The sequence below is a fragment of the Lathyrus oleraceus genome, chromosome 7 (assembly GCF_024323335.1).
Source record: "Lathyrus oleraceus cultivar Zhongwan6 chromosome 7, CAAS_Psat_ZW6_1.0, whole genome shotgun sequence".
NCBI lineage: Eukaryota > Viridiplantae > Streptophyta > Magnoliopsida > Fabales > Fabaceae > Lathyrus > Lathyrus oleraceus.
In genome coordinates this window covers 105,731,197-105,745,283 of record NC_066585.1, presented here as the reverse complement: position 1 = coordinate 105,745,283, position 14,087 = coordinate 105,731,197, and the positions used below count along the sequence as shown (strand labels likewise).

Genomic DNA, 14,087 nt, shown 5'->3' with positions numbered 1-14,087 from the left:
AAAGCGCCTTCTAAACTGGAAATGTACATGGACTTAGAGAGCGCTTTTTCAAAAGCGCCCTCTAAGGGTAACCTTAGAGGGCGCTTTCACAAAAGCGCCCTCTATTGTTGTCTCTCCATTTTTTTTTGGCTTCACTTTAGAGGGCGCTTTGTTACAAAAGCGCCCTCTAAAGGGTGTCTTAGAGAGCGCTTTAAGCGCTCTCTAAGGCTTTCCAAAAGCGCCTTATAAACTGGAAATGTACATGGACATAGAGAGCGCTTTTTTAGAAGCGCCCTCTAAGGTTACCCTTAGAGCGCGCTTTCAATAAAGCGTCCTCTATTGGTGTCCCTTCATTTCCTCATTATTTTTTCGCTTCACTTTAGAGGGCGCTTTGTTACAAAAGCGCCCTCTAAAGTGTGCTGTCTATTCAAGTTGTTCGCTCCTTATTTTTTCTCTTCACTTTAGAGTGCGCTTTTGTAATAAAGCGCCCTTTATAAAGGGGACATTAGAGGGCGCTTGTGGAAAAAAAGCGCCCTCTAAAGGGGGCCTAAGAGGGCGCTTACGAAAGCGCTCTCTGAGGCTTTCCAGAAGCGCTTTATAAGCTGGAAATGCACGTGGACTTATAACAGCGCTTTATTAAAAGCGCCCTCTAAGGGTAACCTTAGAGGGCGCTTTCTAAAAAGCTCCATGTATTGTTGTCCCTCTATCTCCTCCTTATTTTTTCGTTTCACCTTAGAGGGCGCTTGTGGAAACAAAGCGCCCTCTAAAGGGGGCCTAAGAGGGCGCTTATGAAAGCGCTCTCTAAAGCTTTCTAGAAGCGCTTTATAAGCTGGAAATGCACATGGACTTATAACAGCGCTTTATTAAAAGCGCCCTCTAAGGGTAACCTTAGAGGGCGCTTTCTAAAAAGCGCCATGTATTGTTGTCCCTCTATCTCCTCCTTATTTTTTCGCTTCACCTTAGAGGGCGCTTTGTTACAAAAGCGCTCTCTAAAGTGCGCTGTCTATTGCTCCTTATTTTTCGCTTCACTTTAAAGAGCGCTTTTGTAGTAAAGCGCCCTCTAAGGTGCGCTGTCTATTCCAGTTTTTGGCGTAGTGAATGTATCAATGTGGATCTTTATGTATAGACACGAAACAATAGTATAGGCTAAAAACACAAATGAAACATGTAAAATAATGCACAACCAACAATTAGACAATGATCACACAATTTGCTATCATTCAAAACTTATTCAAAGTAAAGAATTTGCTCACACGAACCACTATAAAAAAAATTAAATAAAATTATAAAAAACTCGCATCGAAACACTTCTTAAAAGAGTTTCGATGTGAAAAATAAACCACAAGTCCGGAACACTTTTAAAAAGACTTTCGGTGAAAATAATGAAAAAACTGATGTCTTTTAAGAAGAGTTTCGATTCAAAATTTAAAAACTAGATGTCTTTTACTAAGAATTTCAGTGAACTGGAGAGAATCAGAACACTTACTAAATGTGTTCTGATATGTTAAATGTTAGCCGAAAGACTTCCAAAATGAATTCCGATTTGCAATGATGAATGTATTATTCCGGAAATCTTGAAGCGAAAGTGAAGTAAAAATGAAAATTTCAAAAATATAACTTATTTATATAAGGGCATTTTGATTCAAAAAATTATAATGTAGGAATTGAGGAATAACTGATGGGGTATGGGATAAAATTTTCCAATATTCATTATTATTGGAAAATTTAATATTATTAGAGAAATTCATTGCTTAAATATATTCTAAACGAAAATACTGTTCTTTAAGTCCGGTAGAAATGCAAACAAAATATTTAATACTAGAAATGCTGAATTTACATTTTTGTGTATATTCTCTTCTACCATACCATAAAACTTGTGTCCATTATAATTATGATTTAAGTGAAAGTTGTACCAAAAGAAGTGAAAGGCATATCCAAGTAGAAAACTATATTACATATGCTTAAAAGGAAAGACAAAGAAGCATACTAGAAAACGTCACCGGTCATTGATAATGCATGTTGCGTGTTGCCGCATATAGACACCCCAAATCTTATAACTTCTCTTTCCCACTATATTTATATATTTTAGACAGTATTATAATTCATAACAACATAAACACAAAATGGGTAGTCGGTGGCAGTGGATGATGATTCTCATCAACTTTCTTTTGATCGGAGCAACCATATTGATGGTGGAGCCGATGGTGGCAATGGACGGGGTTCCACTGGGAACAAATTCTCGATGGATTGTGAATCAAAATGGACAAAGAGTGAAACTTGCATGTGTGAATTGGGTGTCTCATTTAGATGCTGTTGTGGCTGAAGGTCTCAGTAAAAAGCCGGTGAATGAAATTTCAAAAGAAATAAAGAGTATGGGTTTTAACTGTGTTAGACTAACTTGGCCTACTCTTCTGACCACTGATGACAATATTTCTAATCTAAAGGTTAGACAATCATTGGAGAACCATGGCCTCAGAAATTTTATTGATGGTTTTCAATCCAATAATCCTACTATCCTTGATCTCTCACTCATCCAAGCTTTTCAGGTATTACTCATTCAATTATTAATTGTTTCTTGGTTGCTTCACCTCCTTAACTATGAATAAATTGGGACAATATTTTGTGATGATTTCAGGCCGTAGTAAAAAGTCTTGAGAACAATGATGTGATGGTGATTTTGGACAACCACATAACAAAGCCAGGATGGTGTTGTAGTAATACTGATGGCGATGGATTTTTTGGTGATCAATATTTTGACCCAAATCTATGGGTCACTGGTCTAACCAAAATGGCCACTCTTTTCAAAGGAGTTCCCAATGTGGTAGGTATGAGCTTGAGGAATGAACTCAGAGGCCCAAAACAGAATGAAAACGATTGGTATAGGTAGGTAACAATCACAATACAACTACATTAGAAAAAAAAAATAAAGAAGAAAAAATGAAAAAGAGAAAAACCTTTCGTTGATGGTACTAAATTATTGTTTGTTATGAATTAAAGGTATATGGTGCAAGGAGCAGAAGCGGTTCATGCAGCAAATCCAGATGTTCTTGTAATTTTTTCTGGATTAAACTTTGCCATAAACTTATCCTTCATTTTCAAAAGACCATTGAACCTATCATTCAAAGAGAAACTAGTATTTGAAGCACATAGGTATTCATTCACTGATGGTCAAGCTTGGGCAAATGAAAACCCAAATAAAGTATGTCGACAAGTAACTCAAAACTTGAAGGACACATCTGGTTACTTGGTGGATCAAGGATATCCATTGATTATGAGTGAGTTTGGGGGTGATTTGAGAGGAACTAATGTCAATGACAACCGTTATCTTAACTGCTTTATAGCATATGCAGCTGAACTTGATTTGGATTGGGCCTTATGGACATTGCAAGGTAGTTACTACATTAGGCAAGGGGATGTTGAACATGAAGAGGTTTATGGTCTTCTCAATTTAAATTGGACACAAGTTAGAAATATTGGTTTCTTGCATAGGATTACTTCCTTACAACTTCCATTTCAAGGTAACAATATACTTGGATTTGAATCCTCTCTATTATTGCTTGTCTATAGTTAGATTTTTTTTCATTGAATTGATCTTTCAAACATATTTGATGATTGATCTCAGACTAGACACTTTGCCACGATGCCGATTAAGGGCTAACCTGATTGGATTCTCTACGACTATTTTATAGTGCAAGAATTGTAAGAACAAATTAAATCTGATTGTTGCACCATAAAGTATTTGTAGAGGATATATGTTCACTGAATTTTGTGATTCAATTTTCAATTGATTTGCATTCATATATAACGACTTTTTAGTCACTATAGAGATCTGATTGTGATATTATTTATTTTTAGTATCTTTTAGATTTGAATTGATTTTATTTTTTGGATATTGTTCAGGTCCAGGCATAATACAAGGAGAGCCATACAAACTTATATTTCATCCTTTAACGGGTCTTTGCGTGATAGGGGAGTTTTCAGAAAAACAGCCATTGAAATTGGGTCAATGTTTTTCTTCTGATGGTTGGCACTACACACCACAAAACATACTATTAAGAAAAGGAACAAATGAATGCATAAAAGTGGTGAGTGAAGGGAAACCTGCAACACTTAGCACAAGTTGCTCGGGTGATGACTCAAAATGGGACATGATCTCAGATTCTAAATTACACCTTTCATCAAAAACTTACATGGGATCAAATGTTTGTCTAGATGTGGATGGTAACAACAACATTGTGACCAATGCATGTAAATGCTTGAGCCAAGATAAATCATGTGACCCTGCAAATCAATGGTTTAAAATTATTGATAGTGGTAAGAGGTCAATTCAGTCAAGTTCAACATTATCTAGGACTTATATGAAACCATTGATCTCAACATAAGTTTATTTTAACTATTTTAGGGTGATTTGATTTAGCATGTGAACTCAATAAAAGTTGCATCTACAATTATTTTAATGGAAGAGATGTTTTAAAAATATTTATTATAATTTTATAATGGTTATATTTATTCAATATAGATTTCTTATCGAGTGGTAACACATGTTTGTTTAATGCATGTGGTTGCCAGTTTGATCGTGATTTTACCAATATTTTAAATAAAATTCATTAGTAAATAATGGGTAAAAATGATTAAAATTGAAGCAACACATCCCCACGGATTTGGATTCGGAATAATTTTTGAAGCATCAAGAAAAAATAACTGTTATTATTGTTAAATAATGAGAAGGAGCATCAATATTGGATTAAAAACAACACATAAATGAGAGATACTACATATTCACTAAAAACTACTATATATTCATCAAAAAATTTAAGATGATAGACATGTGAGTTTTTCCACTTATAAATGTTCAAGTCTCTACATTTAAAATTAACGTGAGACTCCAACTCACATCTTATTATTCATGGACTTGATATTTATTGAAATCGTTGGATATTGACTATGATTCTAAGTTAGGATTTTTAAAGATTGTTTGTAGACTCATTAACTAATTTCTAATATAGTATCGTGATCAATTACAAATATTTAAGTTACTTTTGATACATTTGTTCTTCATTCACCATATTGTATTTATGCCTAAATAACGATGAGATATCAATCATGTACTTCCTGAAAAATTAGTTGATCAACCATGGTATGAGATTGACGGAACTTACACGTGCATCCGAGCTCTTTAAAATCAAATTAGAATAACAATCGAGTAGGGTGAGGTCATTAGACTGGATAATGAGACCTATTAATCGGAATTCGGGTATGACATGAGACCTACTAACCGAAATACGTGTATGACATGAGACTTACTAATCGAAATCTGGTTAGGGCATTAGAATAGGCAAGATGTACCCGATATCCTATACACTAAGAGTGATTCCTTCAGTAGAGGTCGGACCCGATGATAAGGCCAAAACGCCATTTGAAAGGTCACAAAAGACAGTTACTATATGATACATTATGGCAGGGAGTTACAGTTATTGAATAGACAGTTGTTAAAAGGCAATTATAAGGGGCGTCAGATGTTATTAACGTGAGAATTTAGGAAGGATATGAAGAGTCGGGAAAGGGGAGAAGGAAACCTATAAATAGGAGGATCCTTGGAGGGTTGAGGGGGACAAAAACACGAAAGCCTCACATAACAGACACAACAACCATTCATTTTAGGCTCTCCTTGAACTAGAACAAGGAAATCAACATTTTAGTGTTTTTTTAGCAAGAACATTTGGCGTCCATCGTGAGGCCTCTTTAAAACTTGCCCAAGTCATGCAAAAATCATCACTAAAGCATTAGTACTTCAACCGGACGATGTCGGGATCATTTCCCACTCGAAGTGACTCACCTCCTCCGCCAGACATAACTCAATTGCTCGCGGTGGTAAAAGCACTCAGTCAACAAAACAAAGCCTTGCAAGACAGTGTCCAAATCTAGTAATCACAAAGTCTTCAAGATGAAGATACAGAAGAGGTGCATATGGACTCTCAGCCTTTATCCGAAGCTATCTGGGATGATCAGGTCCCGAAGAACTTCAAACCATCATCGTTAGTATCTTTCAATGGTAAGACTGATCCCCAAGACCATATTATTGCCATTAACAATCAAATGGTCATAGTAGGAGCTTCTGATTCACTCAAATGTAAGCTCATGGCCGAGATTTTTAAGGAAGGTGTTTTAAGGTGGTATATGAGTATACACAGGTTCTCGATCATCAGCTACCAATACATAACCAAGAAGATGGTACAACATTTTCGGCAAGTAAACATAGGAAAATGTCAACTACCAATTTATTTACGTCCGACAAGGGCACACAGAATCTCTCCGGGAATATATTGCAAGACTCAATGAAGAAACAATTAAGGTATCCCATCTGAATCAGGAAACGTTCGTCGGAGCATTTCAGCACGACCTCAAAGCCGGGAAATTTAATGAATCTTTAGCACAAAAGTCGACATCCAACATGGACGAGGTTATCACTCGAGCGGAATTTAACATCAAAGGAGAAGAAAGCAACATGGAAAAAGATCCCGATATGCAAAGGAGAAAGTATGGACCTGTTTACCATGAAAATTGGTAAGCAATCACTGATCTTCCAAATTAAAAATATTTTGGTTACTTACAGGATCGATCAGATTGATCCTAGGACATGTGCTGATTGTTTTTAGGGCGAAGTCTGATGAATAATAAACACTTCGACAATGTTCATACTTAAATAACTTGGTCAATAATATAGAGGGAAAATAACACAAAGAAAGCAACGAAAATGCTGGAAAGTAAATGGCGATGAAGATAAATTTCTGAAAAGAAAAGATTGATTAACTTGCTTTAAGTAAAAAACATGGTGCAACATCAAACATACATTTTCTCAATTTACACTTTATCTACACACAGATACTTTTGGTAAGTTGATAAATTTGTACAAACATGAACACACACACTGATCCTAAAACGAAGACCTCCTATTTATACCAATCGAAATAACTGCTTCCAACGACCTATTCACCATATTGAGACAATTGGCACTCTGCATGTATGCAACTGCCCACCACGCCCACGTATACCCAACAGTTAGATAAGAACAAAGAATTCCCTTCCTTATTTGAATTCAAATCCTGTGTCGAACTACCACCAGAGACGTTTCTGTCGAAATATCTCCAAACTGCTAGAAATATTTCTAAGTCCACACAATATCTTTACTCTTGCATCAAGGTATCTTCGACTAGAATTTCAAACTATATAGTTTTGTCGAAACATTCCATTTCTTCACAGGAAACTTTATTTCCTTATTTAATCCCCTTATCCATATCAGGCGTCGAATTTGGAGCTAACAATTTGCCCCCCAAAAATTTCATTTTCGACACATCGAAGAAAAAGGCATTTTTTGAGACTGTGGTTCGACTTCTTTGAACAATTCCTGCATAGCTTCGATGCCACTAATGCTCCAACGTTGAAAAAACTATTCATCTTTTCCCAACTGGACTATGACGTCAGAACCATCATTACCTGTTTCCAACCTGTCTTTTCAACCCATGCGCAAATCTTTTTAATCATCACTTTTCCTAGACCCTAGGATATCGTGGGATTAGGCCTTAATTACTACCTTCCCACTATATAATCCTGGAGAGACACGTGTCCCACTTGTTTGTCAATCATTATTGTTGATTTGAACTGTTTTCTCTTCTAAAAAACCTATAAAAAGCTCATTTCCTACTAATTTCACTCTTTTACGCTTTCTGAAACCTTCAAGTACTTCAACTCTTCATCTTCTTCAAAACAACCTCAAAAAACCCAGATTTTCCTTCCTTCAAACCTTTAACAGAAATGGCCACTTCAAGCAAAGTCCCCTAAGAAACAACTAAGGCTATCAAGGTTTCTACTAAACAAACGAAGTCCCCTAAAAAGATTTTGTACCTTCCTCATTTTGCTACGCTTCCTGGCCCAGTGATGATGTGTAACCAGTAATACATTCCTGAACCAAAAATTGAACAACAACGCAGAATTTATGAATCTCAGGTACTCGTTCCAATCACTGTCTCTGGAAAAACATGCTTTATTTGGTCCTTTACCTGACCTGAGCATCGATTCTAGCAGAGTTAGGGACTTTTTCCCCACTTATCATAAATGTAAACCTATAGGCCAAGCAAAAAAGCTTAAGGTTGAAAGGACTACCACTGCTGAGGAATCCGAACCTTTAATAGATGAAACTATAGACTTAAGGTTTATGAACAATGACTTTAGAGTTTTCCGAGAAACCCCCTCATTTAAAGATCCAACTGACTATCTAAGCTGGCTAAAGAAGATAGAAAAAACTAAATCTCAAACCTGGAAGGACATGGGAATTTATGACCTAATCATGTGTTGAAGGTAGGACTGGATTATAGTTTGATGTTGTTAGTTTATTCCTTGTACTTCTGGGACAACACTCAATATACCTTCCACCTCCCTTGCGGAATGGTAACACCCATTCTTTTTGACATAGCCGCTATCACAGGGCTAAAACCAACTGGGAATACCTATGACCCAGATGTCAAATCTGATGACCCCATAGCCTTCTCCACCTCTAGGGCTGCCTACTCAACCCACATAGCACATTTCCATGACAAAGATACTGACACCGTCTCCTGCATATAACATATTTCCTTCTTGGCTTTATGGTTATCCCACTGCATCTTCTGTTCGAAGTCATTATAGGTTGCCAAGAAATATCTTACTCTGGAGAACCAACTTCATTCTGGTCACAACGTCTGCCTGACCGAAATGATTCTGGCTAGCCTCTATGAATCTTTGAGTGATAGCGTCGCTTAACTTAAAAATATGGGAGTAAAAGAAAATCTCATCTTCTTCGGTCCTTTCTGGTTGTTGCAACTTTGGTTGAACGCCACCTTCGAGGCAAGTCTTCCTAATAAGAGCCTCATCAAAGAAGAAGCTGAGGAAGTAAAGAATAAAAGGGTCGAAGGAATCCACTTGGCTCAACTAACTCCCAGCAATGAAGGACAAGCCCTTCGACTGACATTCATGAGCTACGTCATGAGTTTACGTCGAACATGGCCCCTTTTGCAGCCAGAAAATATGGTCCAGAATGGTTCATGATACCTTTCCCATCTCCCACCAAAAACCAAGAAATATAGTCCCTTTTAATCTGGGAAGCCTTTCTAACCCCAAAACTAATAACCCTTAGGTTAAATCTGTCGAAGATTCAGGTCACCATGATTGCTTATTAGCCCAACCTCGTGGCTCGACAAGTTGGGTTGATTCAGGTTCTCCTAAAATGCCTTTACGACAGAAAAAGCACCCACCTTCTCTATAACACAAATCACAACGAAACCACCACTCTCAAACAAATAGCTAGTTACACTGGCATAACACACCTTACCCGAGTTAGCTTCGAGTCGAGCTTACTTTGCACTCCAGAATCTGGGAAGTGGTGGTCACAATACTATGCTGAAGAATTTTATGATATTCCTTCATTCACTCAGCACTTTAATAAAACTTTCCTCTCTGTGTAGGAAAAAACCAAGAAAGGTACTTACACACATATCAAATAAATTCAGGCATTCCAAAACTACTTTGAAACTTCCTATAGGTCCGATGATCTTAGTCGAACCATCCACGAGGCAGGCGTCACGCTGAAGGAAAATTTTTCAAAGAAAATGGAGAACTTAAAAATCCCTTCGTACGTTCCTCCTGAGAAATGATACGAAATGACTTTCAAAATGTTTCCTCTTAAATTTCCTCGACTACCAAACGTTGATTTTGGAGTGGCCATTGCCCCTCCATTTCTAGACTGGTTTACCTGTGGGAATTCTATAAAAATCCTTCGACAACAATCACATAAAAAAGCCCAGCGGATGGTTGCAACTAAGCACACTTTAGACAGTTCCAAAGGACATCTTCATATAGGGATCAAAGATGTTCACATTTAATCAGATATATATGAAGGTGTGGAGTGGGAAGCCTTTCGAACCACAACTCTATTAGGATATTTACTCTTGACTCATAATAATTGTTATGTTTTTCTTTTAGCAACCAGAGTTCCACCCAAAAAACCAACGGTCAAGAAGTCGGTCGATGCAAAGGCTGAGGGAAGTAGCATGACCATAAAGGTACATCTTTACTTTGCTCATTACTTTTTGTTATGTATAATTGTATTACTAACACTTCGATATTTTCATTCAGGTCGCTCGAAAACCTCCCCCTACTCCTCAAAAAGTCAAAATAAAACCCGCTGGAATCCCTATTGTGATAGAGTCAAACGAAGAGGACGTGTCTCCCATTCTAGACCTAACCCTCGGGAAAAGGAAGGAACAACAAAAAATTATCGAAGCCTTGAGCCAGCCTCGTGAAAAAATTGCTATAGTTATGAAGCGACCTGTTGCTCTTACCATACTGGAGCCTACTCTTGAAGAACTACCGAAGATAGTAGCGGCGCAGGTTGAAAGTGACAACTCCAGTCCTGGAGTCGAAGGGGACAAGGTAAAAGCATACATTCCTTTGTTCTTTCGATTTATTATCTTCTATCACTTTAACTAACTTATCTTTCAATTTTGGCTTTCAGGGTGGTGCAGACGCTGCCACACAAACAACCGCCAAATCTCCATATGTACCAGTCCTTCTTAATAGTGTTGGAGAACCCACCTACCATCCAACATCTACAAGGGGTTCGGAGAAAAGCTCAATGAACAAAATTAACCAACCGATTACTGAGGAGCATGAGACTTCGCCACCCAACACTCACATACCAATGGTTCTGATCATGAAATTGACTCAGGTACAGAAACCCAAGCTGAAGTAAACAAAGATGATATGGTGGTGGACAAATAAGTTCATGTCGGAAATGACTCTGAAGGTGGATCTCTTGATATCGACGGTACTGTTTACCTAGAAAATCGGTAAACAATCGTTGATCTTCCAAATTTCTAAATTTGGTTACTTGCAGGATCGATCAAATTGATCCTAGGAAATGTGCTAATTGTTTTGAAATGAGTTTTGGAAATAACGAACACTCCAATAATAAATGCAAAGTTAGAGTTTGAAAACTAATAAAAAGACTGATATGAATGAGAGAAATTGTAAAGGACTTGTAGTAATAAACAACTGACAAAAGTAAATGTTGAAAGCAAGTAAATTTTAAGACTATAAATGACGAAGTAAAAGAAGAGTGTTTGGAATGAAGAAGTAAAGAAGTATATTTCTGGAAGGAAAAAAGTAAAGATAAGTTTGTATTGCTTTGAAGTAACTAACAATGGTGCAAACAAACGTACATTCTGTGATTTACGATTCTTCTTCACACAAGTACTTGGTAAATTTACAGGTTTTTGTACATACTTTGACACACATTTTCTGACACTAAGACCATATATTTATACTGGATCGAGATAACCATTTCTGATGGTTCTTCAATCACGTCGAGACACATGGCACCTTGCATGTACGCAATTATCTACTATGCTCCACGTGTACTCTCAACGGTTTCTGATAAGGGCGAATTTCCCTCCCTTATTTGAATTTTGAATCTTTAATCAAAAACCATTTTTAACCTTTTTTAAGAGATCTTTCTGGAGTCTCAACTGTATGCTGATCCTTATTACCCTTGCCCAATCGAATCACCCTCAGCTAGTCGAATACTACCTCCTGGTCGAAAAACAACTATACATATGATTTCCTTTTTTTGGTAATTCTTAATGGCCGTCGAAAATATGAGCTAACAAATTCCCCCCCCCCCCCCCCCCCCCCAAAAATGTTATTTTCGACACTTGTGAGAAAAAGGCATTTTTTGAGAATTTGTTTAGACGCCTTAATAACTCTGACATTGTGCCAAGTTTCCTAATGTTAGCAAAACTTTTCAGTTTCTCCAACTTGTCTGGTGACGTCAGAGTCATCATTATCTTTTTCCTACCCACGTCCTTTCAGCCCACAACCAAATCTTTTCACTCACCATGTTTCCTAGACTCTAGGAAATCATGGAGTGCAGCATTATTTGACATCTCCATCACATTGCCCAAGGAAGACACGTGTCCCCTTAACTTGTCAACCATTAATATTGATTTGAAATGCTATTTCTTCCAAGCATGCCTATAAAACCCACAAATTTACCCATTTCACATTTTTACGCCCTATGAATTTCCCAATACTCTAGCTTTTCTTTCTTCAAACATTCTTCAACTAAACTCAGATTTCCTTCAAGCTCTAATAATGGCAACCTTAAGCAAAGCTCTTAAGGGAACAAGTGTATCCGTCAAAACTACCACCAATAGGACAAAAGCTCCAAAGAAGATCTCAGAGCTTTCTCCATTCGCCACATTTTCTGCTCCACTCGCGGTTGGTAATCGACAATATATACCAGAGCCCCCAAACAGAAGAACAACACAGAAATTACGCTTCTCAGGTACTCATTCATGTCTCTATTTCTGGAAAGAACTATGCATTATCTAGACCCTTAGCTGATTTAGATGCTGATTCTAGTAAGCTTAGAGAATTCTTTCCTTCTTATCACAAATGTAAACCCATAGGGCAAGCTAGAATCCCTAGAACTGAAACCACCTCCACTAAAAACCCTAAGGCTGGTGATATTATAAATCTAAGATTTATGAATAATCGTTTTGTCGCAACCCGAAAAATACGGAGGTGCGAAAAAACAACCGGCGAGAAAGAAATGACAGAAGAGTCGCCACCGTGCGTTATTTATCCCAAAGGAGGGAAAGGAAACGCTCGAAGTAAACCTGGAGAAAGGAAAGGAAAAGACAAGGTCTCGCAACCAAATCTTGGGTTCGGGAGTCGATTATGCGAAGGGAAGGTATTAGCACCCCTACGCATCCGTAGTACTCTACGGGATCCACTCTTGTTTGTTTCTTGTCTAAAGGGTGTATGTTTATCTAATGTACTATTTACTAAAAGAAGGGGTCAAAGAAAAATGACTCGCACGGATGTCGCATCCACTGCATACGTATCTCATCTGGAATGAGAATCAGAGTCTTCGTAGCTCGGGTACCTAAGGGTTAAGGAGATGTGTGCTCGCTAAGACATCGCGTCTTATGCCTACGTATCTCATCGGGAATGAGAATCAGAGCAAAACGTAGTTCGGCCAACTACGGGGACAAAGGTCTCGATTGCAACTAGGGCAAGAGAAAGGGAAGGTCTCGATCGCAACGAGGGCGAGAGAAAGGATCGCAACGAGGGCGAAAGAAAACAAGGATTAGTTGTTAGTCGTTAGTCAAACTCGGCAAGACATCGCGTCTTGTGCCTACGTATCTCATCTGAACATGAGAATCAGAGTTGCCGTAGTTCGGCTCACGCACGCCAAACAAAACAAGACACCTACACACAAAAAGGTGGCAAACATGGAGCCCGACTGCCAATCACTGGACTTACATCAGCATCCGAACCAAAACACACACAAAAGGGCAAACGTGGAGCCCGACTGCCAATCACTGGACTTACATCAGCATCCGAACCAAAATACACACAAAAGGGCAAACGTGGAGCCCGACTGCCAATCACTGGACTTACATCAGCATCCGAACCAAAACACACAAAAGGGCAAACGTGGAGCCCGACTGCCAATCACTGGACTTACATCAGCATCCGAACCAAAACACACACAAAAAGAAAAAGAAAGGTGCCCGGAGAGATCTCGCACGATCTCCTGCCTATGTACCTCATCTGGAATGAGAATCAGGGCGACGTAGTTCCCCTTCATAGGGGTTGCCATCTGAACATGGACTTACAAAGGAGGACACCAGTTGTGTCAAAGGAGAGTGGGCGATGTGTTCACGTCCTAGCAGTAGGTGTCGCAGCTCGCTGAATCGAGTCTTAGGCAGTTACCTCTTTGCAATAGAACGAACTACATGCCACAAGATCGGAGACGCTCGGAAAGGTCTAAAAGAAATGGGGAAGCTCTGCCCTAGAGTTGTCATGCAATATGTACTTAGGTGTTTAGGATTTACAAATGGGGATATCTACCTAATGTTAGCATGCAAAGGAAATGGGGATTCTAACTATGTTATCATACAAAAGGATATGGGAATCCTACCTATGTTATCATACAAAGGGTTCTATCTAATGGGTGCTACCTAATCGGAACAAGAATCGACGAATGGAGCAAGGAGAAGTGTTAGGGA

At 38.3% G+C, this 14,087-nt stretch overlaps 1 protein-coding gene across 1 annotated transcript; it reads left to right on the top strand.

Moving 5' to 3' along the window:
- Positions 1-1,917: 1,917 nt before the first annotated feature.
- LOC127104988 (glycosyl hydrolase 5 family protein) lies at positions 1,918-4,441 on the top strand. Its single transcript, XM_051042139.1, has 4 exons — positions 1,918-2,525; positions 2,615-2,862; positions 2,977-3,497; positions 3,880-4,441. The coding sequence occupies exons 1-4, from the start codon at positions 2,103-2,105 to the stop codon at positions 4,359-4,361; spliced, it is 1,674 nt and encodes a 557-aa protein (XP_050898096.1). The 5' UTR covers positions 1,918-2,102; the 3' UTR covers positions 4,362-4,441.
- The last annotated feature ends 9,646 nt before the right edge of the window (positions 4,442-14,087 follow it).

What these genes read in the sequence shown, in the direction of transcription:
- LOC127104988 (XM_051042139.1), top strand. Translation starts at nt 2,103, where the DNA reads ATGGGTAGTCGGTGGCAGTGGATGATGATTCTCATCAACTTTCTTTTG. An exon ending in CACTCATCCAAGCTTTTCAG is followed by an intron (nt 2,526 to 2,614) that starts GTATTACTCATT and finishes TGATGATTTCAG; the next exon opens with GCCGTAGTAAAAAGTCTTGA. An exon ending in AATGAAAACGATTGGTATAG is followed by an intron (nt 2,863 to 2,976) that starts GTAGGTAACAAT and finishes TATGAATTAAAG; the next exon opens with GTATATGGTGCAAGGAGCAG.